General features: G+C 39.9%; 1 protein-coding gene across 2 annotated transcripts in view; it reads right to left on the bottom strand.

The window, feature by feature from the left end:
* Positions 1–27563, bottom strand: part of LRP8 (LDL receptor related protein 8) — a 190574-nt gene that overhangs the window by 56001 nt on the left and 107010 nt on the right. For both annotated transcript variants that reach the window (XM_074906184.1, XM_074906183.1), the window contains exon 3: positions 21596–21718. In XM_074906184.1, the coding sequence (XP_074762285.1) occupies positions 21596–21718 (123 nt within the window). The remainder of the gene's footprint in view (positions 1–21595; positions 21719–27563) is intronic.

Raw genomic sequence — 27563 nt, 5'->3', positions numbered from 1 at the left:
GTCTCCCCTTCTTTTTGCATTAACAGCAAAGGGTGAGGTCAGGGGCGGAAAAAAAGAAAAAAAAAACCACCAAAAAGATGGGGGGGGGGGGGGGGGGGGGGGCGAATTTGCCTTTCCTATAGCCCAGAAATCCAACTGAACACGAGTTTTTGTCATGGTTGAAAGCAGAGCACTGTTCCTCAACACAGGTCCTCTACCTCTGCCTACATCCAGGGATGCCTACTGTGAAAACGTTAAGTCTGGCTCCGCACAGTCTTTAAAATTTATCGTGATCGGCTGTGTTTCCTGAAGATTAGTGATGCATGATGCTTTCAAGACAATTCTGATTCAGGCAAGCCTTAGGAGAATAAAACACTCAAAGGTAACAGCTGACCCAGCACGGACTGGTAGCAATGTCGCTGGGAATCAGCGAAGTTCAAACACAGACATGCTATGGGTAGAAAGAGTGTCAAGGAAGAAATGAGAGTCAGGAGGTTAAGGCGGCACAAGCTAGGCATGAATGGAAGTCAGCTAATTAACCCTGTGAAATGCAACTTCTGAAAGGAAAACTTGTTCACTGCCCTAGATCAGTGATTCCAAAGCCTTGTGGGCAAACAGATTTTTGAGCAACTTTCAAACTTTCTCACGCAGCCACACAACTGACAAATTGATGTGTTCAGCTGCTGAATACAGCTCTCAGGGCCTACGATGGCCTTGCTGAGCAAGGGGGCACTGCTGGGGAACGACTGCCTTAGCCTTCCTCCACCAAAGTGTGACTTATTACAAGCCTTTTATCATCTATTCAGGTATCAGCCTGGCCATGTCAGCTGGGTGCTTAAGCAGCACAGCCTAATTCCCGTTACCTGGGTATCCCATGGGCACACCTGACCCCACTCTCAAGACTCAACTTACAAAGCCCTCATGGCCTGACTTAGCAGAGACTGCAGAAAGAGCTGTTCTCTACAGAAACACAGGTAATAACTATATTCTCCTGATCTGCAGCAATACTGTAATGCTTCTTTCTTTCTTTATTCCTAGGCTTTTGGTCTAAATAAGTTGCAGCTTTACTAACATCAACTTTCTTCACTAAAGATTCAGTGATAAAATACTCCAGATTGCAGCACACAATAAATCAACCATACCTCCCCATGTGATTTTGTAACTCAGCAGTTTGAAAGCATCTTGGAACAATCTCTGCACAGATACTTTTAGACAAGAGACACATTTACTTTTCATTGAATCAAAAGTTGACTGGTTTTGGTTTACAGACACAAACGACAGAGTTTTCTAGACTCTCTTCAGATCTGTGGCACTGTGACCCTGAATTGTTAAAAATTAGTTTCTAAAAAAAATTAATTCTTTTCACCAGCAGTAATTTCGCTTAGTACAAGCCTACCAGCCCCAATCACCCTGGTCACTTGTCAAATTCTTATACAAGCAGCTGAGCACAGTACCAGGACTGATTTATCTATTTCTCCTCCCATATATTAACTTCTAGTATTTCCCATAACATGCTCCATTCCTATTACAGCAAATCCAGAAAGAAATTCCAGAAGGTGGATTATCTAATACACATTATGGCACATTTAAGCTCTTGACTTCTCCACTTCCTTTGAAGCAAATTAATGCTCAACTCCGAATTAAGTTTTCAAGCACAGTTTAAAAAACAGTTCACCAGACTATATCACACAATTAATAAAAATCAGTTACCAGATGTCAGTCTGAACTTGAAGACAGAAAAAATATTGTCTTTCGTAAGTACCGAAAGTACTTACTAAAATCACTGAAGTTAGAGTAATGGCTCTGTTTTACAGAGCTAGTACACAGACTGGAGTTGAGAATACTAAACAGATCAAAGCAAACATCCAAAACAATACTGAGATGAACCCACTCGCCAGCTACCTTGGTAAAAGGGGTGTTGTGGGAACAAAAGGTATGAAAAAAAAGTCACTATCCTCACAGTAAGTGACTATACACTGTGACCATTTAGCAACCTTGTAAACCAAGAAATGTGTGGGGCCAACTTCCATCTCCGGTTCTTCCCAGCAAACCCCACTTCCACCAAGGCAACAGGAGAGTATTTAGCCTGTAAACTGAGATGTAAAATAATATATATATATAAACTGGCAGATAACAGACATGTAAATAGCATTATATAAATTTTCCTGTGGCAGTTCCTGCCTCTTGCTCTTATCACTCAAGCAATAACTAGGAAATTGTCAGATATTCTAGTACTATCCTGAAGATAAGCATAGTTTGATATCTGATGAACTCCTAATGAATATACTGTTAATTGCATAACCTTCCTTCAGTACAGTAACTTCTCTGTTCATCAAGGGCATGGATTAAACAGCTTCTCTGCTTTAGAGCATCCTTGTAATTAATAATATATTCTTCCCACTTCTAAATATAACCTATAATGAGATGCTTTAAAGAATCCAAGCTGCACCTTTCACCAAGTACTTTTGATCAGAAGAAAATGAGCCAGAGTTTGTTCAGACAATGGAGTGTGCTTTAACTGTGACTGTCAGCTTCTTAGTGGTCCCAGTCCTGAAAGGCAGCAAGCCTACTTCAAGCAGGTCATGGCTGCAAAACCAGCTCTAAAACCTTCCTCTATCTAAAACGTAGCCTCTCTCTATCTGTTGGGATATTCTGAATGGATCAGAGACAAAAAGAAGTATATATAGACATATTAGATATAAGTAATGTATATAAGATAGTATACACAGATACATATTAGATAATTATCCTTCACTGAGCAGAAGTTAACTCCATGAAAACTCTGCCATCAATCTGCTTATCAGGAAGCTAATACACTTCTCACCAAAAATCTCACCAGTTACTTTTTCCATCTATGTGACATGTCCCCTTCCCAGAGGTTTCTGCTGGTTTCCATTTGCTAAGGAAAGACAAATCTCCAAGGATCACAGAACATAAAAAGGTTTCTTGATACCTATGACTGTCCTTAGAGATTGACAAATGATGATCTACAGCTGGGGAGGAGGAGGAATGACAGTGGGTCTCCCCTACTCATGAAGAAACTACTTTTCCTTAACCAAACAAGGCTATTTTTGCCCTGAAAATTCTTTCCTAGTGATCTGGATGCCCAACGAATTCCCAGATGGGAGTACCTCCCAGTGTCAGAGCTTCCTGCAGCTTGCAGCAGTTGGGCCAAATGTCTTTCCCTATAAACTGCAGCTTCACCGACGTCTGTTTGCACTGGCTGAGAGAACCTCCCACATTTAAAAGTACAGGACCGTTAAAATCAACTGAATGCACGGAAAAAAGTTGTATCTCTACACTGACCCTCCAGTTAAATGACAGCGTATCTTTAAAACAAGTATCTATTTTGATTTAAAGACTTCAGTTGGTAAAGATTTCTGGACAAGTGAGTCCACTTGTTAAGAGCTGTATCTTATCTCTAGTTCTAGTCTTTATCTCTAGTTCTCTTATCTAGTTTCAGCTTCTGTTCATTGGGTCAAATTGCACTGTTTCTTGCCAAGGTAAAGAAACAACTGTGTGATTAAACCTCTTTTCTAGAAGACAGGTATAAATTGATAAAGGCAACTCTCAACCCTCTCTCCAGTAAATCAAATACTCTTTTAATAAGGCATATTTTCCAACTCTGTGATCAGGTGAGCTTTGTAAGATTGTTCACAACCCCTCATCTAATAACCTTTTCACTTTACAGCAGCTACCCATGTCTTTTACCACCTCTCAGGCACCTGGTCTTCAATTTGTTTAACATGGCTTCTAATTATTTTGTAAACTACATTTTTATAACCTTTATGTTTCAGTCAAATCACATATCACAAAATACACATAGCTTATTAACACACATAGTATCTTATTAACAAGGTCATGATTCAATCAAGAAACAGTTGAAAGTGAGATAACTCTTGTTTTCCCTAACATGTTGACAGATTTTAATTTTTTAGATCTTAAGGAATTATATTCCATTATCAGCTTTTCTATGTTTTTTTTTCCAAAACTAACAAGAAAACCTCTTGGAACTGAACTGTGTATTTTTGTAGCTGTTAGGAACTCAAGTCTTGGACTGCAGACCTTCTACGGCAGATTCTGTACTGTGGTCTGTTTAACCTTTTTAACTACCATGAAAATACCAGCCTTTACTAACTTTTTGAAACTTCCACAAGTGTTCCAACATCTGTAAAAAGGATCAGAAATAAAAGTTTTTTAAAAAAATAAAAATCAAAAGACAGGTAAGAAAACTCACTAGCTGTGTCTTTCAGTGCAAGTTTGCCAGTATTTCTGTTTCAAAAAAACTTTAATAGCTGCTGTTTAGTGGCAGGCATGTTATTAGATATGCAAATGTATCTTCTTCCTCCTCTTTCTGAGCAGAAATTAGAAATACTCTTAGTATTTACTCATTTTCTGCCACTGCAGCTTACTGTTTTGCTCTCATTGACCAGTATCACATTGTAAGGATTTGTTTTTCATACAGCTAAAGAATTCCTTACAATCCTTAATATACATGGCCATAAATTTTTCATGCATACTTCTGGCTTTCCTTATTTAATGTCTTTTTTATCCAACTACCACTTGTAACTAGACTAATTGTTTCAACTCTCTGTATTATAGGTTCTTATGCTGACTTCCTGTGGAAACAAAGGTTCCATATACAATTAAAAAAACCCCAACAATCTATTTCTCTGCCCTCATAAATTCTAAATGCAGTGGCCAAATGAAAAAAAACCAAACCACCCAAAACTATAAGAAGTCTCAAGGAGAGCTCCTATAAGTTCAGTGAAAATACGTGACTAGGCAGAATACTCTGACAGAACAAAAGGCTACATAGTAAGCTCAGCCTATACTGGATGACAAAGCAACCATGCAGGAGAAACTGGGGAAGCTGAGGAAAACTTAACTGGAATTCTTATCCTCTTATGCACCAAAAAGTCAATCAAGCATATCAATGAACGGGAAGGGAAGAGATTGGAGGGGAAGGAGAATAAATCAAACTTTACTAGTCCTGGTGCTCCTGAAGCTATTTGCTAACCTAGTGATGGAATTACCTTTATTTGCAAGAATCCAATCAAGATAGCAAGCGAGGGAAAAGCTCACAGAAATGTAGTATAATGCACTGGTTCTTAAGAGCTGGTACATGCCTGTTTTAATGTCTTCAGCAGGAATACTTTCTTTCCAACCTAGTGTAACTGAAAGAGGTAGAATAGATCTTGGAGACAAAGTTCTGTTGCCTATATAGGCAACAGTAGATAAAATTGCATTTGGTCTAGATAAAGTAATTTTCATGACTTTCAAGTTGAAAGTACACCTCATTTCCTATGCAGGTCAGCTATAATTTCCTATGAAGCCACATAAGACTTGAGGGAGTCTGATGTCAGAACTTTAAATAACTTGCTGCACTCTCAGTGCCTAACCTTTCCAAACCCTTCTCTGACAATGAGACAGAGTTGTCTTTATATAGATTTCTTCACCTGCCAACTGCAGGGAGAAGACATGCAGAGCTCAAGGGGAAAGGGTCTAGCAGACTGTAAAAGCTTCGCTGTAAGACTCAAAGCACCTGCCCAGCCCCATTTCACACTAAAGACAAAAGTAGCAAGAAGCCATCATTCCTGTCTGCTAACATCAGGGACATGGGATGACTGGTAAGCACATGCACACCTTCCATTAATCATCTTACTCCTCACAGAAAGGTCAGCTATACCGCTGTGAGGCAGCTCCTCTGCAGTATGGGCATCTGTGCCATCTTCCCCACAGAAAACAGATGCCAGCCTGATAATCTGTTTTTAGAAGAGGGAAAGGATAGCCCGGCAGACATTTTGATCTGTGTCACAATTATGGTCTAGTCCTGGAGCAACACACACTTCTGATGACCCCAGGCTGGAGTTAAAAACAAAGGCTGAGCTGAACCAAGTACAACCTTCAAAATGTAAAGGAAATAATCTCTTATATTCCCCCCCAAAAGCAACTAGAAGTATGAAAACTGTGTGATTACCTAAAGAATTCTTTATTCTGTTGGGTTAAAAAAAAAACCCACAAGCCAAAAAGAACAAGAGTAGCCATGTGAAATCAGCAAAATCAAATAACCATTTCTTACTGTTTGAAATAACCCCAATATCCTGATTGACTGCCTGGAGAAGTGTGCTCAGAACAATCTTCAAATGCGTTACTTTATTACATCAGCCTTTCCAATAGAAGTAACACTGGAAGGCTACACAAAAGACTAAAACCAGCCTACAAATTGCCCCAGCATCCAGATTCCTGCCCTATTTTTGAATAATGCCTAGTCTCAGCAAACCAAGGAATACAGAAAATCAAATGCAAATTCTGTGAGCACATTCAAGAAGAGGATAACACATGCTCCTGTTGACTTTCCGCCATCAGAACAACCTGACTTGCTCTGTCCAGTCTCTCTGCTGTCTAGGTCCAGTTCATAACATAGTTTTAGTTGGCAGCACTTACATACTACATGATGTGCAGGAGCTCCAGATGTAGCAAATGTTTTTTTAAAAGACAGATTTATGCATCCATGTATTGTGTGTGTTGGCATGTGTCACCCATGGCTGCCATAACTGTGCACTGAATCATCACACTGAAGGTCTGCAAGCTACTGCTCCTCCTTTCAAACTTCTCCATTCCCTCCATCCAGTTGATTTTGATCTCTAAAGATCTCTGGGGTTTGGGAAAGCAGTTAAGTAGTTACAGTACAGAGGAAGTAAGTCAGCACATGTGTGGGTCTGAACTATCAAAATTTTTTCTTGGCTCAGTAGGAGAGAAAAAGTGTCTTGAAAGCCAGAAACATCAGCCCTAGTTCTCATAATATTTGATGAGCAGATAGGGATGTATTCACTCCTTCTGGGACATGTGTTACGCAACAGCTTCCAGTGGCAGCTGCTTTACACTCTTTGGAAAAAAAACACTTCTCCCAAGCCAGGACCATAAGAGAGATGATTGAAAAAAAATTTTAAGTGAAGGAGAAGAATATGCAGAATTGTTGTTAGGCTATGAAAAGGTAAGAACTGATCTCACAAATGTGAAGATCCTGATTTTGCATAATCATTGAACACACTCAGGAACCTGAATCCCAGATATTATTGGTTTTTTTAATTCTTTTGCACAGTTTTAGAGATCTCCTCGATTTATTACGTATAGCAGGGGATTACTTTTTTTAGTTTAAATTGGCCTTTTCTAAACATCATTCTATACCTTTGAGCTATTTCCATTTGAAATGTTTTCAGAGTAGTTGTCTCCCTGGTATTTAGAAATCACTGTGACTAACGCCTCATAGCTTCTTAAACATATGCAAAAAGAAAAGGACTTTGATTTATGTTACTAAATGCAGTCACATCACAGACTGTCTCCGGAAGCCAACCTTTAAAAACTATAATAAATACTTTATACCATATGATGAAAATATCATGGGTTCCCATCTCATAAAGGAAAGAACCACACACATGGAAACTCCTTGCTCACTAGTCTATGGAAAGAAGCTGTAATGCAGAATTTAGACACCCATATATTCAAGTTGGTATGCATAAGCCTAATGCAATGGCCAGTATTAGATAAACAGAAAATCTTGCACATTAGGACTCAAACTGTGCTCAAATTAAGGCCACCAGTGATCTGAGGCTGCCAACAGTTTAGATCTTTTACTTTTTCTGTATTTCTTTGCAAGTATAATTTAAAAGGATAATTCTGCATTTCAAATAAAACAAGGTGTAATGTTTACACCAGCACAGTCTGGCAATGAAAGGAAGGAAAAAGAACAACCAAAATTCTGCCTTCTCTCTATTATCCTCACGTACAATACTGCTTAAACATTTCTCCTTAAACCTTAACCACCAAGATTACTGGCTTATGCAAAGTAACAAGAAATAGTTCAAAACACACTAAAGAACAGACTGTGACTGGTACCGACACAATGTCATACTACTTTTCTGCAATGATGGGCTGACTTCTAGGCAACCCCAAAATCCATGCTCCCAGTCCAAGAGCAGCTGGCAGTAGCAATAGTGACCTTTAAATCGTAGGACAATGAAGTCCAGCTACAGTACACATTAGAACAGTAAGATGCAAAATCTGAGAGCACATATGGAAGGGATGATCTGTGCCTGAAGGCTACAGAGATTCAAAACTCCCATTTTTTGTTAAGCTTTCACATGGACGGTTTTGAAGTTGCTTAAATTCAGTTTTTGTCAGAGCCTGTGTACCTCACTGCCCTCGCTAAACTACTGATGCATGTACATGATATTAAAGCAATAGGCACGGCCAGATGCCCCCCGTCTCACTAGCACTGCAGAAGTAAAGGCTGCAAAAGAAATTGTTTCCTAGAAGTCATTAATTTAGGGCATTCAAATTAGAAGAAACTGCCTACGCTGAGGAATGCAAAAAAGGTGAATTTATAAACTAGTAATCTTTTTCAAAAGTCTCAGCCCAGAGTCTATAGATATCTCCTTGTGCACTTCTGAATGTCTAGGCTTTATTCCTTGCTTACACTTCTTAGAAAATAGTAACTTAAGAAAATATCTTGCTAAAGAGGTGTGAAAAAAATAAAGGATTGCGGAAGAGCAACATTCAACTTAAATGTCCCCATGTGCTTAGCTTTTACTCACTTATTAAAAAAAACCTGGCAAGAAATTAGACCAAGAAGAGTACCACAGTTAAGGGCTTTTAACCCAATGGTAAAATCCAAACACAATTCATGGCCGTGTTATTAGCTGGTGTCTATCAAAGAGGAATACAATCAACAGTCAACAGATGGACTCCCAGTCACCTAGTAAGATACAGTAGCACCATTGTGAGCAGCTTTGACAAAATTACACCACTGTTTTTGCAGATGGTGACACTTTTAACCACTTACCTACAAGTCCCACCATGGGGCAGCAGCAGAGCCAAAAAAACCCAGGTTTCTTGACTGCCAGATGAGCAATGTCATGCAAGCTCCCCGAGAAACATGAACAATATCTTAATTTGCTACCACTACCTCACAGTGTGGTAAGCAGAAGCAGCTGTGCTCCACCCCTGGCATCAGACTCTTTTTCTCCCATCTCTTCTTTTTGCCCTCCTACCTTAAGGGCTGCTCACCCTGCCCTTTGCACAGAGCACACTCACGCTTCTTGACCATGCTCTTGTTCTTCCTGAAATCACACTCTCCCAGGCTACTTTTGCCAAATCTGTAACAATCTTGTTCACAGAATTATGTATCTATGTATCTATGCATATATAAGGGTAACAGTCAAGCCATGCTTGGGCTCAGATAAGGGACCTTTTTGACCTCATTCCTATACTCTGTCCCATTAGTCTTCTTGCTTTTACTTGAGCCTGTTCTGATATAAAATCTACTCTGCGATCCCCCACATGAGTAAGGAGTTCACCATGGCCATAAGCTGCACTACAAGGCAGCTGCATAGACCTTGGCTGAACCCCACTTGCTTCAACAATGCTCTGTTGCAAACACAGTTACTTAATTATAAAGAAAAAGGCTATTACAGGACCCATGCCTGATCTGCTTTGCAGAAGGACCTCACATACCTCTTGGTACTGAAATAACCACAAAGTTTAATCGTGGTTTGTAAAGCACTTGGTGGTTATTGGAAAGAAATACAATTTAAAAGGGGCTCATAGTAGAATAGTTACGTGCAAAAAGAATTTTAAAATGTGATTTTAAGGTTGAAAATTTTTCTCTAATCCTGCTTAAAAGCAGTTTAGTTTGCTGTCTGGCTTGAATATAATGGATCAGGAACAGTTTCTTCAAGTTTCACATCAGATGAATAGTTAGGTAATTATGGAAACAGAATGGAACTTTAATTATGAGAAAAAACATAGATTGTTCTATTGTGATCTTCCACAGCATTGCTGTTTCTTACAAGTGAACATATTGTGCAAGCTGGGAAGAAACCATTGATTAAAACAATCAAAAGCCCTACTAGAAACTTAGACATGTTTTGCCTTTGTAAAAACCAAAACATTGTATCTGATTGGTTGAGAGATTTGAATTACCTCTTCCAAAGCCAACTTTATTTTTTTCCTCACAGATTAAATTAATTAAATCTATTTGTACAGAGTGGCTTTTTTCATTTTACATAAACTGTATAAAAGCTTGGTGTACTCTGGGAAATCTAGAAGATTACAGAATTTTACCAATAGCTTTTTATCTTGATTTCCTCCCAGTCATTTTCTGGCGAAGCAACCTGTTTGACTAGCATGCTGTTTCCAAAGCATGCCAGCAATTAAATATTTTAAAAGTGAAACATCAGTAGCTGCACTTACAGGTACCTGTTCAGCAGAGTAACTTTCCAGCTCCTCCTCTGAAAAGATGGAATATCATTAAGCCCATGGTCAGAGAGGTCAGAGTCATAGGGAGGAGTCCATAATTGGAATTATCTACCATGTCAGGCTATTAATTGAAGAGTTGATGCACGACAGCCACATACGTACCAGTATTTCAGGGGAGATCGGGTCTGGCAGAAGCAGCACCACTCCTGCAGATGCTCAAGTACAAATGAAACTGGGAGGTTCATGTACAAGTGCACGTGTGCACGCTGGCTCCTTCCCTGCCTTTCTCTGGCTAATTAAGAAGCAATTCTGTACCCCAGGCGCTGGGAAGAAGCAATGCTCAGAGACTGCACACTGGGCTCCATCGAGAGCCTGCTGGTTCCAAACAGTGATGAAAACACAGCCTCTTCAGAAGTCTCTCAACTGTGGCTAAAAGTCCAGCACACACCCGTGGGGTGCTCTGAGCCTCTGTATCAGCAGCTGCTCTTTCATTTTCTCCTCTTCCCAGGCTCATTTTCTTTCTCTTGTTCACAAAGATTATTCCTATTCTAATCAAAACAGTGAGGAAAAAGCCCCACAGAACACTAAGGGGGACAAAATTATACAAAGAATAAAGGAGTTGAGCAGCATTGAGACCATACCCATTTGTAAAAGAGATTATGGTTGCAAAAGTGCTTCTTATCAATAGGGAAAATAAAGGCACAGAAAGTCCCTAGTGAGCAAGCATAATGAAACCTGCCAAGATGAGTGATAAAAATCATAGAAAGAAAAATTATACAGGTCTCCAGCAAACTGTCAGAATTCATTGTAAAATACTTTTTCCTGCTACCTGAAGCCTGCGCTTTTTTTAAATTCCAACAGAAAGCTTGCCTAAGTATGTTGCAGCATTGGTGTTTCACCTTGTATCTGCCATTATGGTGTCTCCTCTCTGTTCTGTCAAAAGACCGACCATACCAAACAGTATGCAGGACTTCTTAAAAATTCCTACCGTAAAGGAAAAATTGAGGACAGTGTCACACTCCATGTTATGCCATCTCCAGCAGCCACAGCAACTGAAATGAAGCCATCCCACACCATTGCCGTGAATAGCTGCATGGCCACAAAACGACCATTACTGCATTGAGATTCGAGCTCATGCCAAATGAAGATGCTGCTTTTTCACATTAAGGTGACAATTCTTCTGAGGTGTTGAAGGTATCAACAAATGAAATGCTGCTCAAAAGGGACCAACAGAACATGAAGAACTCAGAGCAAAAAAAGGATTAGGTAGATGAGCATAGACGTTTCTAATATGTCCCTGCTCTTCTTTGTGCAAAAGAAAGTAAGTCTGAAAAGGCTCTGCTGCTATTAAATAATTGTGTTTCTTACCTCAGAGTGAACATTTCATCTTTTAGATACATACAAAGAAACCCCCACCTGTTTTCTTGTTCAGAGGACAGAACAGGCAGCTTAGATGGCAATTTTAATTGAATGTTTTCAGGCTGTTGCACAAGAATAGTGGCGTGTCGACCTGTTGCTGAGAAGAAAAGGCTCCCCCCTACCACCTACACTTTTACTTCATTACAAATATCCCTGCTGGTTCACACAACTCAGCTCCAACTTTGACACTTGCAACATGTCTAGAGGCAGGAAGCGAAGCAGAAACATATAAACTCTAGCAGAATTCAGTATGTTGATCGCTATTTCTCATTCACATTCCATACACGGCCAATATACCTGTTGAAATGCTTGAACAGCATACCATTATTTTTTCTGTGTGTGTACATACGTGCATTTCTAAATAGACATGTATAATTTTACCCATATAAATGCACACACAATGGCTAGAAATTAAATCACTGATTGTCAAACATGCTAGACATGCTTCTCCCTGTACAAAAAAAAAACAACGGAGAAGCACAGTTATGTTTGTGCTAAAACAATGAGCGTTTGCAACCTCTATGCCAAAACAGAGAATTCACAGTCTTCATACAGTAACTTGAGTCTTGTACACTTACAGAACTCAACTGACATGGGAAGATGACTATCCTAGCAGTACAAGCCAGAAGAATGGTGCAATAACTGTCATGAGTCCATTCATATGGGAACACGTAAACATGTGCAGCCTAACAAAGCTACTCAACTGAGTCCTTTGTATTTCAAAGCAAAGGATTCTTAATGTGGTTTAGTATGTTAAAATACAAGACCACAAAGGTGAGCTGAAATCTGTCACTTCAAATATAGCCACTGAATACAGCGTCGCTAGGAAGCTAGAAGCTATTGCTAAAGCAGAGCCCTGACTAAGGCTCTCAGCAGCTATGGAAGCTCACTGCATCCCACAAATGCACAGGTTGAAAATCCACACTACCCTCACAAGTGCAGACAGTGCCATCAGTGACCATGCCTCACCCCAGAGCACAATCTGACTGAAAGTGTTCCAGAGAATTAAAAATCTCCAGTGCAAAGTTTAAATTACATAAATTATCTACCAAAGGATGAAGAGACTGCATATTATATCAGTCTTAATCATGATCCTAATCCTCAAGGAAGCAGGATGGAGTATCACGAGACCCTTATTAAAACTGCAAATGATTTCAGTGGGAGTTTGTCCTGAATGAAAACACAATCTTACAACTATAGAACTGGAGAAAGGAAGGAAAAATACCTATTAAGGAAAAGGTGGTGGAACTAGGAATCACGAGCTTCAACATACAATTCATTATGATACTAAAACACAGAAGCTATTTAAACATGAAAAATGTTAAAATAATGTCATTTGATATTCACTTATTTTTCTGAAACTACAATTCACCCATTTCAGAAAGGAGAAAGTGTTTGTTTTCTTGCTCTTGCAGTGCAATACTGCTTCAGTTAGCAAAACATTTCAATTTTCAAATTATGCTTTACCTTTGATTCCCAGAAACTATTTCCTTTTCATATCAGCCACAGTAAGTAAATCAACCATGATCCCTGCCCCTACCCCCCAACAAAAATATAAGAATCAGGTAATCTGAATTTCAGAAAGCAAGCTGAAAGAGAACAAAAAAAAAGCACTAGGCAATGAAAAGCTGCTTGAGATTTCTGAAAACCTCTTAAGTTTTTACTAGTTCAGTATTTATGGCCTGTTAAATAATTACACATACAAGAGCTTCACATGCTCAACTTTCATTTTGCTGCTATTCTCTCCTATTGAAGTAGCTGCAAGATTAATTATAGCCATAAAAAGGCAGCATCAAACTCTTTTATGACCATTCCTGTTTATGAACTGCATGAACGCATTAGACCAATAGGAAAAATATTTAAATGCCAGAGTTTAAATCTTTGTAGCAGTCAACTAGCAAAAGCTCAAAAGTCGATCTGAGGTACGGGAATACTGCAAATGTCAAAGCCTGCAATGCTACATGAAAAAGTGATTTTCTGGCAAGGTAATGTTGCTTAAGAAAAGAACAATAAAACCATCAGAAAAGACCAAATAGGCATTTTCTTTTGATTTTCCCATAGGACTCAGCCCTCTGAAAAGGTCACTTCTGAGATATAAGCTCTAAACACCTTCCCTTAAAGGAAAAAACACACTTTATTTTGAACAGGTATTACTTAAAACTCTTCAGCACTGGTAGAACTGGAGCACAATCATTACATACCCTAAATTCATTTACATCTCTAGGTAAGTAAAATGTTGAGATCACCAAAGGCTTGTAATCATCAAAAAGGAGATGTAATTCACTGCCCATGAGACACAGATAAAGTTATGCCACTCCTAGGGATAAACAGCCAGGCTTTGAGTTCACTGAATTTCCTTTGATGTAAAAAGGATAATTTCATGCTTCAAGAAAAGGAACAGGATGCAAGAAAAACTGGGTTTGGTTCCTTACCCTGTCATACAGTCTTGTGTCCTTTGGGACACTGAGGTCAGCTTGGGGTTGCTCAGTAAGGACACACCTGGAGGCATTCAAAGCAGTTGCAGTGGTTAAGGAACCAGAGGAACTTGGGAAACAAGTATACACTGGCCAAGACAGGATGATTAAATCAAGATTAAAGGTACATTTGTGAAAATTTGAAGAGTTATATACACTTACGATAAAAAGGATTTAAAAATCTGCACTGGACTATAAGTCATAATCTGTAGGGAGCTACTAGTCTGCTAACAGACCTCAGTAAGTCTTGTTCACCTCTAGTGTACCGTTAAACAATTCCACAGAAACGAGTTTTCAAGAGTCTGTAACCCTCTGCTAAGTAGACCTGGAAGCTAGGTAGCATACTAAAAAGAGATAAAATTAATTATTTTTTAAGTTATATTTTAGATGTGGTAAAGCTTTGACAAAGGTGAGTGAACAATGCAAAAATTGTATCCCAGTTGTAGAGTTGTGTCATTTCCAATTATCTGACAAAATAATCTGAAGCGAGAGACTACATACAAGGAGAGGTTGAGGAAACAGCATTTGTTCAGCAACCAGAAGAGATGGCTAAAGGAAGATTTTATTGCTGCCTTCAACCACAAAATGGGAGGGACTAGGGAAGATGGAGCCAGACTGTTCTTGGAGGCGCACAGTGACAGGATGGGAGGTGACAGACATGTGCTGCAAAAAAGCAAAGTCTGGCAAGATATAGGGATTTTTTTCATTAATAAGGGTAGTCAAACATGAGAACAGGGGTCCACTTTGAACAGGGGATTGGACTAGATGACTCCCAGAGGTCTCTTCTATCTTAAATTATTCCATGACTTCATGGAGAGATGATCATGGGCTGTTTTCATTTTATTCTGTCTCAGTTAATTTGACCACATTGACAAATCAAAGCTTTCATCATTACCCTACAAACTGGTCTGGGTGTCTGGAAAATAAGACTGCCTCTTTTATGCCTTGTCACTGGGAGGACCCTGTGGCTCTAGAAGCATTTCCACATCCTGTACCTTGTCCTGTATTCGTTTTACAGATACAGACCTCAGCTGCTGTTAATTCAGCAGTGTTCCCAACAGCCTACCAGGGACAGTGATGGGGGGACAATGACAAGACCACCAAAGCAGCTGTATTTTATGCTAGCAATAGCCAGTTAGTGTAGTGGGAGTGTTGTCAGATTTACAGGTGTGCAATTTAACATTAATATCATCCTATTCAATTCCCTAAATGATCTGTAACAAATTAACCTAACAGAATGGTCTTTAATTTACAATCTCCCACCACCTTTCATATATATACAAACGGATACACTCTTAATGTTGGGGAGGGGGAAAAATAAATTAAAAAACACCCTCCACTCTGTTACTGCCCCAGGTCCTAAAACGTGCTATCTGGCTGTGCCTGGCTGATTTGGCCTAGTTTTTTGTTTTGCTACTTGAAGTTCAATGGCCCAGCATATGTGATGCCCTGAATAAGGCAGTCCACCCTTCTCCAGGATAAATTCTCCAAGGGCAGGGAACAGTTTATTAAGGCACTTTCCACAAAAGCACAGTAATGTCACCAAATTCAGCCATGCAAGAGATCTGTATCAAAGAAGAATACTAGAGACCTCTGGGGTGAATGGAGAGCTAGGAAAGAACTGTGCATTTGGGGGCTAGCAATACTGTCGACACTACCATCAGTTACAGAATTTTGCATCTGGGCAACTTAATAGAAAATGAGGGCAGAACTGATCACCACTGTGAGAGATCAGCACACACAGCAGCAGCACACAAAGTGCCTGGGATCATGGAAAATACCCATTAAAAATATAACTGTCAAGTTTGGATACATCTCCCTGAACAACTTGTGACATGTACTTCAAAATAAAGGACTGCATGGACTGGTACTGTATTTCGAACCAACATTCGGGGTTTGATTTTATATTCCATTTCCATTTAAAAATTTATTTCCTGGACTGATGCTTATTAAACCTGCCCTATTAAATCATTCACCTATTTAATGTAATACGAATTCAGATTTCCACTTCTCTTTCTTCATTGTAACATGCTATTATACCTTTCTGTATAATAATTTCTGTTCTTAACTAGGAGAATGTCACATATCTAGTAAGGAAATAAGTGGTGAGTTTATGCTGCCTGCATTCCTCGATCTCATTATATATACAATGTCCTAAGGCAAGAGTTTGCCAGCTTAGATTTTCACTTGCTCTACCTCTTTAATTTGTGTTCCCATCAGTGCTGTTACTGTTTGTTAGCATTTGTTTTTATTTTTCTCTAGAGGTCTTTTGTTTAAATCACTGGTTAAATAATCAAAATACTTCAGAGGGAAATTTTAACATTTCCTTCCTGTAAAAAAGCAGAATGATTCAGTACCTGCACTGGAACAGCATTAGGTAGGTAACATACATTTTGCTGGAGGTCTCTGTTAGCTCAGTAAGAAAAATTACTTCCCTTCCCCCTCTTGTCAGCTTCAAGAAACTAGATAGAAAAATAGTGAGGAATCTTTTCATATGCATAAGCAAAGCCTGTGTATAACAGCAGTGGCTACATCACAGCTCTAGGATGATCACCAAGCCACACCGCATTGCTTTCAGTGAGAGCAATGAAAAATAAGTCCAGGGCTCTGGCCATGGTGGGCTCTCCAACAGGAGAATACGAGTAGGCTCCAGGCGGCTTCCTGCAGTTGGCAGAGGCATGCTGCTGTATAAGCTTGCAGCAAACAATTGTAAAATCCTCAGCATTCAAGACTACTCCGAGGTCAAAAATATTTTCTGTATCTCAAAACAGCTGCTGGTGAGGTACGTGGGAGTCTCAGGCATCGGGCTGGGGAGTCTCAGGCATCGGGCTGACAGAGGCACTAACTCTACTCCTGTTACTTCCAGATACTTTGCTATCCTTTTTAATGATTTATGGGGAGCTCCTTGCATACTAACAAGCTGGCACAGTGAAGATTAAATCCATTATCATTTGGGAGCACCTTCCAGCAACAGCAGTTTTGCACCTACCCTAGGCTCTCCCTCAGGGCAGGCAGGGAGAAGCAGCAATGGCTGATGTCAAACAGGAGGACAAACCTGCTTCCCCCCCTGCTATTTCTTAGCATGTATCCTTCAAGGCCAAAGTGGTTCATTGGCTTTATGTACAAGCAGCCAACCTTTCCTGTACAGAGGCCTAGTTCAGGCAATTCCTGACTCTAAAAAAAGGCTTTGTCAAGGGAGATGAGGCTGGAAGCTGGCATGCTCAAGGACTAACTCTTCCCCTTCCCCACCAAGAGAACCACTGCAAGCACAGTTAAACAGTGTTTCTTTTGTTCCCTCTCACCCACTATCCCATTTCTTTTCATTTATTAAGTATGTTTCTCAAAATAACTTTCTACTCTTCAATATTAAATTCCTCCTCCTTCTCCTCCCTCCCCCAGCCTCAATCAACACAACTTTTTGAATAGTGAATTTGGTCCCTTCTGCTCCTTGTGAATAGCACTAGTTTCTGAGCTCACACTGCTTCTCTTGATTTAGGGGTTCATTCTGTTTCCACACAGAAATAAAAAAAACATAATAAAACACACCTCCTGCCCAAACTGACAGTATTTCTGATGATGGCTTCAGAGAGAACAGATCCAGCCCCCAAGATGATCCTGAATAGATCAGCTCACAGAAAGGGGGGACACATTTCTTTGAAACCTTTATATAAATTGAGACAAACAAATTCAGCAGCCAGATAATAGCACTGAGAAACTGACAGATGGCATAACACTGAGGTTTAGTGGTGACACTCACATGTTACATGAATAATTCACTTGGACAAACCTATAGATGTGAGAGCATGTTTAGGTTAAGAATCTGATTCAAAGAAAAATTAAGAAATACAAGCACTTTCTTATTCATAATGACCCATTTAAAACCAAAAGCCTGGATAACCATCTTCTCCAATATCAGCGCATGTTAGAAATTAATGAACCTTCAATTAACACCAAAACCCATCACAGGAATAAGTGCTATAGATCTCATCAGCTGAGAATTCAGTGGGACTGAAGAGACACCCTTACAGCTACTGTTCCCAGCCACATTCTGTGGCTTGAAGAAAATGTAGTTAAAAAAAATAATAATTGCATGAATAGCAGAAAAGGCCCCAGATATCACAGGTGCAACAGGAGTCAGGTCAGCTGTGATGCTGTCTTGCCTATCTGACAGGACTCAGGTCATGCTGTCCTGAACACCTGGGGATGGGTAACATCCCTAGAGAGGATTCTGTTAGGTACAAAGCTGAGCAACTTCAATGATCTGGGAAACCAAAAAAGTGAAGAAGTGAAGTACTGGTTTGGTTTTGGTTTTGCAGTGGGGTTATCTTAAAAAAAAAAAAAAAAAAAAAAAAAAGAAAGAAAGAGAGAGAGAGAGACACCAAAAACTGTTACCTTCAGTCGAGCATTAGAGATTAGGATGCAATATCCCTAACTACCAATAAGAGAGCACAAAACGTAATTAAAAAACATACCACAGAAGCATTCTGAAAATAAAGTCATTTAGCAGGTGGCTAGATGCTGAGAGGAACTGCCTTGTCTTCATCACATTTTAAGCTGGAAATACTCCTAAAATGCAACAGTCAGCATTGTTAAAGCAAGAAACCTCCCTAGCTTGAATGGACTACAGACAACGTCCCAATGTTGCATTAATTGAGGAATAACCCTGGATCCTGGCAGAAGTGCTGGCAATTATGCAGCCTGTCTGAACGCAATTGATTTTATAAAGCAGTATGATCTTGCCAGAGGTGAGAAATCTCCGTGTGCCAAGCTGCCCCTTCCCTAGGGGAACTCTGCAGTGCAGGCTCCTCCAAAGGGCTGTGCTGCATTTCTAAACAGGAAAATGAGACAGTTATAGGGGCCTGCAGTCATTTCTCAGCACAGGGAGAAAGCTCAGTCTTGGCTTCATCAGGGAGAAATAAAATGGGACTGAAGGGACTATACAGGAATGTCCAACTATACATTTTGCCTCTCACTAAAGTTTCTATCTGTCATTACAGCCTCCTCTTTGCCCTTAAATAATAATTGCACGCACAGAGAGCTAGGCCTTTTACATGAGGGGTACAAATTAAAAAAAAAAGCTGACCACTCCAGTTTAAGTTTAATAGTCCACCAGGTTCATAACTCACTGCTGTCTTTACCAGTGATGGTAGGAAGACCTGCAAATACCTGTGAATTAACTCCACAACCAGCACTGTGCTTGTGCATTACCAGGTTGGTTCTGTTTCCTCACAGAGCAGATTGGATCAGCCTTTGAGATGACGCATACTTTGACAAGGATACAAAACATCTGGAGAGCATGTCCTTACCATGCAAATTAAAGCCTATAGCTATCAACAGTCATAAGATTAAAATTACTTGATCTTCATCTGATTAAGTGTGAACTTCAGATCTGAATAATCCTATAAAAAAGTAAAGGACTAAAATTCTAGTTGCAGACATTTTTAAGACTCAAAGGGAAGTTTTTAACTGGTGCAGACAGAAACATTGGCTTCTTTTGAGAGCTAGCCACGTCAGACATAGGCTTGTATTGAGTCTCCTGTGAATGTCAAGACACAAGTTCATGCATTCATCACACAAATTGACCTATTTTGGCTAAAACTCATAACAAAATCTAAATATCTTATGCTGAGACAAAGCATGGCAAATCTGCTTGATACAAACAAATGAAACATGGCAGAGTTATATGCCATAGACTTTGAGCTGGTTTCAAAGCCCTTGTATTTAAAATATAAATGAAGAATTGGTCCATACAGGTACTGCTACTTTCACTAGGAATTCCCTATTTATCTGTTAGGCATATACTACAGAATGGGAACAAACTTCTCCCTGTGTTGAGGTGACACTGGCCCACTCCCATGAGCAGCAGGGAAATGTTTCAAGGGCCATCTGTTTTTCTGAACAGAAGAACTGACACAGAAATATAGACTTCAGTCACTTGCAAAGTTTCAAGGGGGAGGGGGGAGAATTAAAAAAAATTTAAAATATTATCACACAAAACTGAACAAATTGCTTTCCTCTCAGGACGACAGTCCCATACTGTAACAATCAGAAGCTCACATCGAGTCTCCTTTATGATATTTAAGTTTTAAGGCTGATTTCCCCAGAGAATGAACATAAGAGAGGGAAATATGGAAGGTGAAGGGGCTAGAAAAGGAATGGAAGATGACTAAGAGAATTCGTCAGGGATCTTAGCACTGCATGGTCGAGGCTATGGCCTCTGACAAGAGATTTACAGACAGCAACTGCAGGGAATGGAGCTGCTTAGTTATTCAGCACCCCTCCAGGCAATCAGGTAGTAGAAGCAGCATTAATAAGATAGTTTTTGACTAAGGATGAGGCAGGGTGAAAGACCAACACATACAATACATAAATATGTTAATGCAGTTACTAAAGTAATTATTTTCTGTAGCCTGTATAAGGCTGCAAAAGTGATTCCATTCATTTTATGCAAGAGCAGTGCATTCATCTTTCTTAATTAGGGAGAAAGTAGGACTGCTACTAAGCTTAAAAATAAAAAGTATGGTTAATTTTGAAGCCCTCCGTGTGTCCCATTCTGGTGAAATCCAATAAAATACTTCCTCTAACACTGCTTCTGACTCATGGGAATATATTTGTGAAGTATGTGACTGGAAATTCAATAGAATGGCTTGTACTAGTTTCTTAGTCTGTCCAAGAACAAATCTGCAGACATAAGGAAGCACACAAATAGAAGGCTATGTATTAGTGTCTTCATTAAAATAACCCTGGGATTCCCTTCAGCTCAACATCAGACAACCCCTCACAGTTCTAGAACAATGGAGCACAAATGGACCTCCTCAGAGAGTCCAAAGAAAAAGATAAAACGCACTACACAAAAATCAAGCATGCCCTTTTGACTGACTGAATAAATGGTTTTTTTAAAGGTGTTACCTGCAGTTAACATCTGTCATACTTACTCTCAGCTTTAGTTATTTTACATTGCTCATCTTCCATCTGCTACCTTTTTCTTCATTTGTTCTCAAAAGCAAAATAATAATAATGGAGCAATACTCTGACATTGCAAAGTTCCCCTGTAATGACACAAGTGCTGTCTGCAGTGCTGATTAAATCCCAATATGCTACCATGCAAACTGCTGCAAATCCAAGTTTCCAAAAGGCCTGATCCCAGGTGAGCGTGAATCTTCATGCACCACTGCTGATCATGAGCTCTACAGTTTATTTGGTTGTAACAGAGCTAGAGCTGTTTTTGATTCTGTTACAGACAGAAATACACACTAGATAGTGCTGTCTCTCAGTCTGGAAAACCGTCATGTTTGTAAACCATCTGATTTGAATGACCTGAATCTTTTGTGTCTTTAATTTCTGTTCTAACAGAAACAAAAGTTGACAGATCATCCTGCAAGTGTTGGGAACAACACCTCCAATTTCTCTATGCTTTCATAAGACAACATGTCTGAGAAACATCACTTTTTTGTGCTACTCACTGCAGGCTGCTTCTGATTCATCTGACCCATCAGGACACTCTTCTTCACCATCACATTTCCACCTGGCTGGGATGCAGTGGCCATTGTCACAAGTGAAATCCGACTCGGCACAAGTTTTCTTTGCTGCAAGAAAAAAATAAAGTACTTAGTACAAATATAAGCAGAGCAGAGGACCTCCATTTCATGCAATCCCATTAAGGACAACACCCTATCTTTAGAGGATTCATTTCACATTCAACATTGCTTCTTCGACAGAGTCAAACAGGCATCAAAGACGGGTATATTCTTCTTGCTAGAGCTCTTACCCTTCTATTATTTAACATGGACTCCCTCTTCTATGCCTTTTTCCAGACATTCAAAAATCATGGTTGTTCGTCTTCAAAATAATTCTACTACAAAAAGCTGCTGCCTACATAGAACTGAAAGCATGCTGCGTGATTTACAGACAAGTAGGACAAACAAGTCTCACCTTTGGAGCAATAATGTTATCTAGAGCAATAATGTTTTTATCTATGCAATCTATTCATGGCTTTTTAGTAAATCTGTCACCATAGTAGATAATCATAAAGCACTCCTCCAAACACTAAAAATCGTTTCATTAAATGTCAACCACTCTGTGCTCTTTGCTTTGCTTGCATTAAACTTGAAAAAGTTGCAAGACATGAACTCAAGCAATTAATTGGTCTATTTCTCTGTTCCAGTAGTGCAGCACAACCAGCCCTGTAATACTCAGGAATGATAATCAGCATCTCTCCGCTGCAGCTGAAAGTAACCTACAGATATCTGGCCCCTGCAGACCATGGCCTCAGTGTCAATGTGACCACCAGTCACTCAGTGCTGTCGCGATGGTGACTTCAGTGGCTTTTCTGACAGGAACTGGACTGAACAGCCATGCCATGAGAGTCACGAGTGATGGCTCAGGCTCAGCTTTACCACCCTTGAAGACCAAGACTCTATGGCTAATTGGCATCTACCTTTGTTAGTGATCAATTTACAGAGGAAGCAGTGGTGGAGATACTTGTTTCTTCCCTCTGCAAAGCTGCTCACAACCTAATAGGATCACAGGAAAATTCAGGTAGTAAAGAATTTAGGAGGTCATCGAGTCCAACCTCCTGCTCAAGACAAGGTGAGCTCTGAGGTCAGACCAGGTTTTATCCAGTCTGGTGTTACAAATCCCCAAGACGGAGACAGTGCAACCCCCCTGGGCAATCTGTTCCACTGCTTAGCTGCATGCATGGTCAGGTCTGAGCTTGATAGCTATTCCCTAATAAAAGTCATGTGAGCACATCATTGCTACATCGATATTTATTCCAGCAAAGGTTTTCAAAGCATTCAACACAACTAATAAGCCTCCAGGGTTTGATCTTTTATTCTTGCTTCTTTTTTTTCCTTACATGAGCTGTCAGGGAGGGAGCTACGTTAAGCATCGGTCACCTGCCCAAACAGGAAACAGGGAGCGTTACTGTGTGAGGTACTGGAGGTCTACATGGCTGAGATCAACTACTCATTTTCTAGAACACAAAACATGCAGCTTCCCTGAACAGGCATCCAGCAGGAAAACCCTGCAAAGCATCACTAAGCAGCCGTACAATCTCTCAGAATGCACTTCATAAAGAGAACATACATTTACTCCCCTTCTGTTGCTAAATGAGCCAGATTCTGGAAGGGAGGGAAAAAACCAGACTATTTTCTCTTCAGTCATTCAGAACCAGATTATCATGAACTTATACAGGAAAAAATCCAACCCCGTATCGACCAAGAATTTTACAAGAGACCAGTCATACCAAAGGCACTGCATGTCCATTATCAGAGGGAAAAGACTTAGAAAACCAAAATTTTTGAAACTGGCTATTGTGCATCACTTCTGGTGCATTTAATGCAAGTTTGACTTAATTAATCTGATGTATTTAATGGTCAGAAACCCTGACCAAATACCAATGGGATATGCATGCATAACCAAAGTAGAAGTGTTTTCCTGCTCACTGTGAAGCTGACTGGGTAAAATGTTACTATCTGCTCTTAGGGGAACCTTATGCCATCTACAAATGAAACAATCACATCTTCATCCAGAAAGCAGAGACTAGAACAATACCACAGATGTAAGAAACTTATTTTTTAAAATGTATTTAGTTTTATACTAGCTCACTCAATGTCCTAATTTCTTGTTTCCCATAGGAAAACTGTCCTGTGACTTATTCTCTAGAGATCTAAACAGCAACACAACTACTTCTCCGCCTCAAAATAAACCTCCCCTTTTTCCATCAGTCTAACACCCTGATTGCTGTTATTTCCGGGACATGTGGACGCAAGTGTGAGCGAGGGGGTCAGCCACAGAAAAGACCGTAACAGGCATTCCCTTCAACATGGCCAGCCTGCTCACAGCAGATGGTGGCACTGATTGCTTTGTTCCCCTGACACTGCTCTTCGGCAGCAAAATTAATAAGATTGCCAGGATTCACAAAAGAGGGAGAAAAGCATTACCGACAGTCCTGGGGTGTCATTTGGAAGGTGTTAATTTGCTCCCCGAGTGCAGCTCCTCTTTGCAAAATGAAGTTGGGCACAACCACTCATCAGCAGTGGCCTAACTGAAAAGTGTAATCCCTGTCCACATGCCCACCCAAAGGTCCAACAGTCCCATGACAGATAAATCAGCAGGACACAAATGCATTTAGTCCTTTGTTTGAATCTAAAGTGTCTAATCTCTTAAAAGAACAAGATTAAGGGAGGTGGAGCCCAAACCTTTCTATTATTATTATATTTACTTCCATTACATTTTTTTTACTGTTTCTGCTTTTTATTATTTTACATACTATATTTTGTTATTATTTTTTACTACTGTTACTCTCCAACACAATCGGTCACAGCTCTGCAGACTGCCTTAATTCCAATAAACTCTGCTTTGTGCTGCAAACAGCAACCCAGACTATTCAAACTGTAAGAATACTGAAGCACTGTCTCATTTCTCACCTCTAATACAAGACTGAAATCACTTTATTTCCAACCAGATTCACCTTCTGGCACTCAATCGTCATGTCTCTGGGATCACAACACAGGCAGGGAGCAGTTAATTAAAATATCAGCGCTCTTGTCTTTTTCTTCCTTTTCCTTTTTCAAGTCCAATAACCTTTTCTATTAATCTCCCATGTTATACACCTTTCTCCTATCAATTCTCTATTAAAAATTCATTGAGGCTCACACCATAAATTGTCAGTGGTGCATTAAAATGTAGAATAAACAAATACCGCCCTTTTAGACAATGGGGAGGACACACATTCATTTTACGGTTTCACCTGGCTCAGAAATAGCCAAGCAAAATTAATTGTTCCCCTGAGATCCATTTCCTTTGCCGTAAGCAGCCCAGGCAGCTCCGCTCACATGTCTCTTCAAAATGAACATAAACAAACAAGAGTAAGTAGTCACAGCATCCCTGCGCCTCTGCTCCTCAGGGGGCAAACCGATACCTGGAACAAGAAAAAAGAGAAGGCTACTGAACCGTATGCAGAGCCTTTCATCTTTTCCCCTGCTTGGATGCAGAGTGACACCAAAGAGACTGCCTTTCTTTTGACTCTCACTTAATTTGCCTTTGGTACCTGCTTTTCCTTTCTCACATCTCCAGCTAGACATATATGTCAGAAACTCCAGGGTGGAAGTCGGCACCTCTGCAACCGTGGGGCTCAGCTCCCACAGGGATGAGCCCTGGCTTGGGCAGCTTTCCAAAGGAAGGCTTGGTCAAAGGAAGTCATCCCTGTTTCTCTTCTCCCAGAAAGAAAGGCAAGGGGGAAAAAGAAGGTTTCAACTTTATCCAGCCATGACAGAAAAATACCTCAACACACTGAATTTTAAACTAAACTGCATCAAACCAACATGGTCCCTTATTTGGCAAAACATACTTTTCCATTACTCCCATCTCTTATCCTGAATTGCAAGTAAGGATTCAGGGTTCATCCCTGCAGCAAATTAAAAGCAGAGAACCCAGAGAGACTGGTTTAGAATATGAACATTTATAGAGGGAATTCATAAAAAAAGCAGTCACTGGGGATATGTATAATTAGACTGGAGGAAATAAACATGTACTCAAAGGAACAAATCTTGTACTGGCTAGGAGCAGGTACTGGATGATCTAAATGTGAATTATAACTTCCAAAAATACCTCTCTCAAAAGGTCAAATCCTTGACCCTAAAGCCAAACAGGTATCTGAATCTAACTGAAAGGTCCAGGATTTATTCTTTCTTCTCTTTCTAATAAAACCCAACATCCCTCCACTGCCATCACAAGCTCTCAATCATTTCACTTAACCTCACTTAAATTTTGCTTCAGTTCTAGAGATTTTATGGAGCAGGAACATATTTACAGGTACTCTATATAAGATATCAGGTGTCTATGATTCAATTTCCAATTCACATCTCTTGTTTATTCCTACTTCATACATCTGTAATATTAAGCAATACACCAGTCTACAATAGCTTCATTTTTTGCTACTCCTAATTTTCCCCAAGTCAACACAGCTGAAAAGCAGAGTGAATATACTTCACCCATATCATCAGCAGTTCCATGCGCAAAGCTGTAGTTGTTCAATAGCAGCAGTGATGTAAAAGTATATTTTTGTACTATAACTTGCCTGTAAAGGACTGTTAAAACAAAGATTTCCTCCCCCTAGAGAACGAATACATATGTAGTAATAACAGACTCTAAACAGGATTTTTAGATTAAGGGTTTTGTTCAAACTCTGGGTTGTGTATCCAGCAGAAAAACAGACTCATGAGAGCATCCTTGAGCATTAACCCACGAAGAACCTGTAATACTGTCCTCTCTCCCCATTCCCACCCCCGGTAACTGCTGGCCAATTTCTACCAATTCTGAAAAAGAGGAAAGATGTCGAAAATAAGTTTACTCCTACAAGTTTCATAAAATTGGTAGCTGAATAGAGAACAATCAAAGTTACAGCTCCACAGAGGCAGATGAGGGCCAAAAGTGGTCACTGGGCTGGTCTGCAACATGTGCTAGCAGCCAGCTGGGTCCGTACAGCTTCTGTATCTCATACCCAAGGGTATGTTTACTGCAAAGGGAAAAAGGCAACTAGGGATTAAAAAACAAATTACTAAAAACCCTAGACACCAAAACCACTGAAAACTGGTTCCATTTGTTCCACTACCCTTATTCCTTTACACTGATCTTGCTCCTATTTTAACTTCTGAACCAATACCAGATCTTCCATCAAAATGTGTATCTGTTCTCATTTGCAGCTAGTATTCAGTCTTCTTGCATAAACTAGTGTCACCTAAGCTGCTGTAAAAATAAAAGACTGTACAATTAAAGTTTTGCTGTGATCCTTCTGCAACACTAAAATAACACAACCCTGTAGGATGTGAGAATGGGAAGATGGTGGTAGGCCAGAGAGAAAAATTGAAATTCATAAACCAGAGGTTTATTTCACGCTGAGAAACTTCAATGGCAACTTTGATCAGTGGCTTATCAGAGTCGCTGACAAGACTCTGTATGCGACGGAGAAAAGCAGCATCACACGAATTCAGGAGCTTAACACAGAACCACCACCATCACTCAGACCCGAGACATGCCAATGTCAGCTTGAAGTGTAACACGGGACACAAGCAAGCTCTTCCCGGAACAAAACACATCATTATTACAGCTCACTCTGCTCTTCTTAGGGACCTCAATTAATCCAGTCTCACAGTGAGCAAAATACACCCCAGCTGAATCGTTTGCTTGCCCAATGAAGTTTTCTGCTTACCATGAGAAAGGTAGGGGCTGGGCACATAATTGCACCCTTGAGAGATTCTGGGCCAAACAAAACTTGACAGCAATCATCTTCAGTTTATAACCTCAGTCAATTCCTGATTGCAAACAGAGCCACCATGACACTGCAAATCCCCCAAAAAAATTCCCAGCAATATAAAAAAGCAAATTAAAAAAAAAAAAAAAAAAATTAAATTTGAAGTTACATTCACC

Source organism: Athene noctua, chromosome 5 (genome assembly GCF_965140245.1).
Source record: "Athene noctua chromosome 5, bAthNoc1.hap1.1, whole genome shotgun sequence".
Classification (NCBI taxonomy): domain Eukaryota; kingdom Metazoa; phylum Chordata; class Aves; order Strigiformes; family Strigidae; genus Athene; species Athene noctua.
This window is presented reverse-complemented; position numbering and strand designations above follow the sequence as displayed.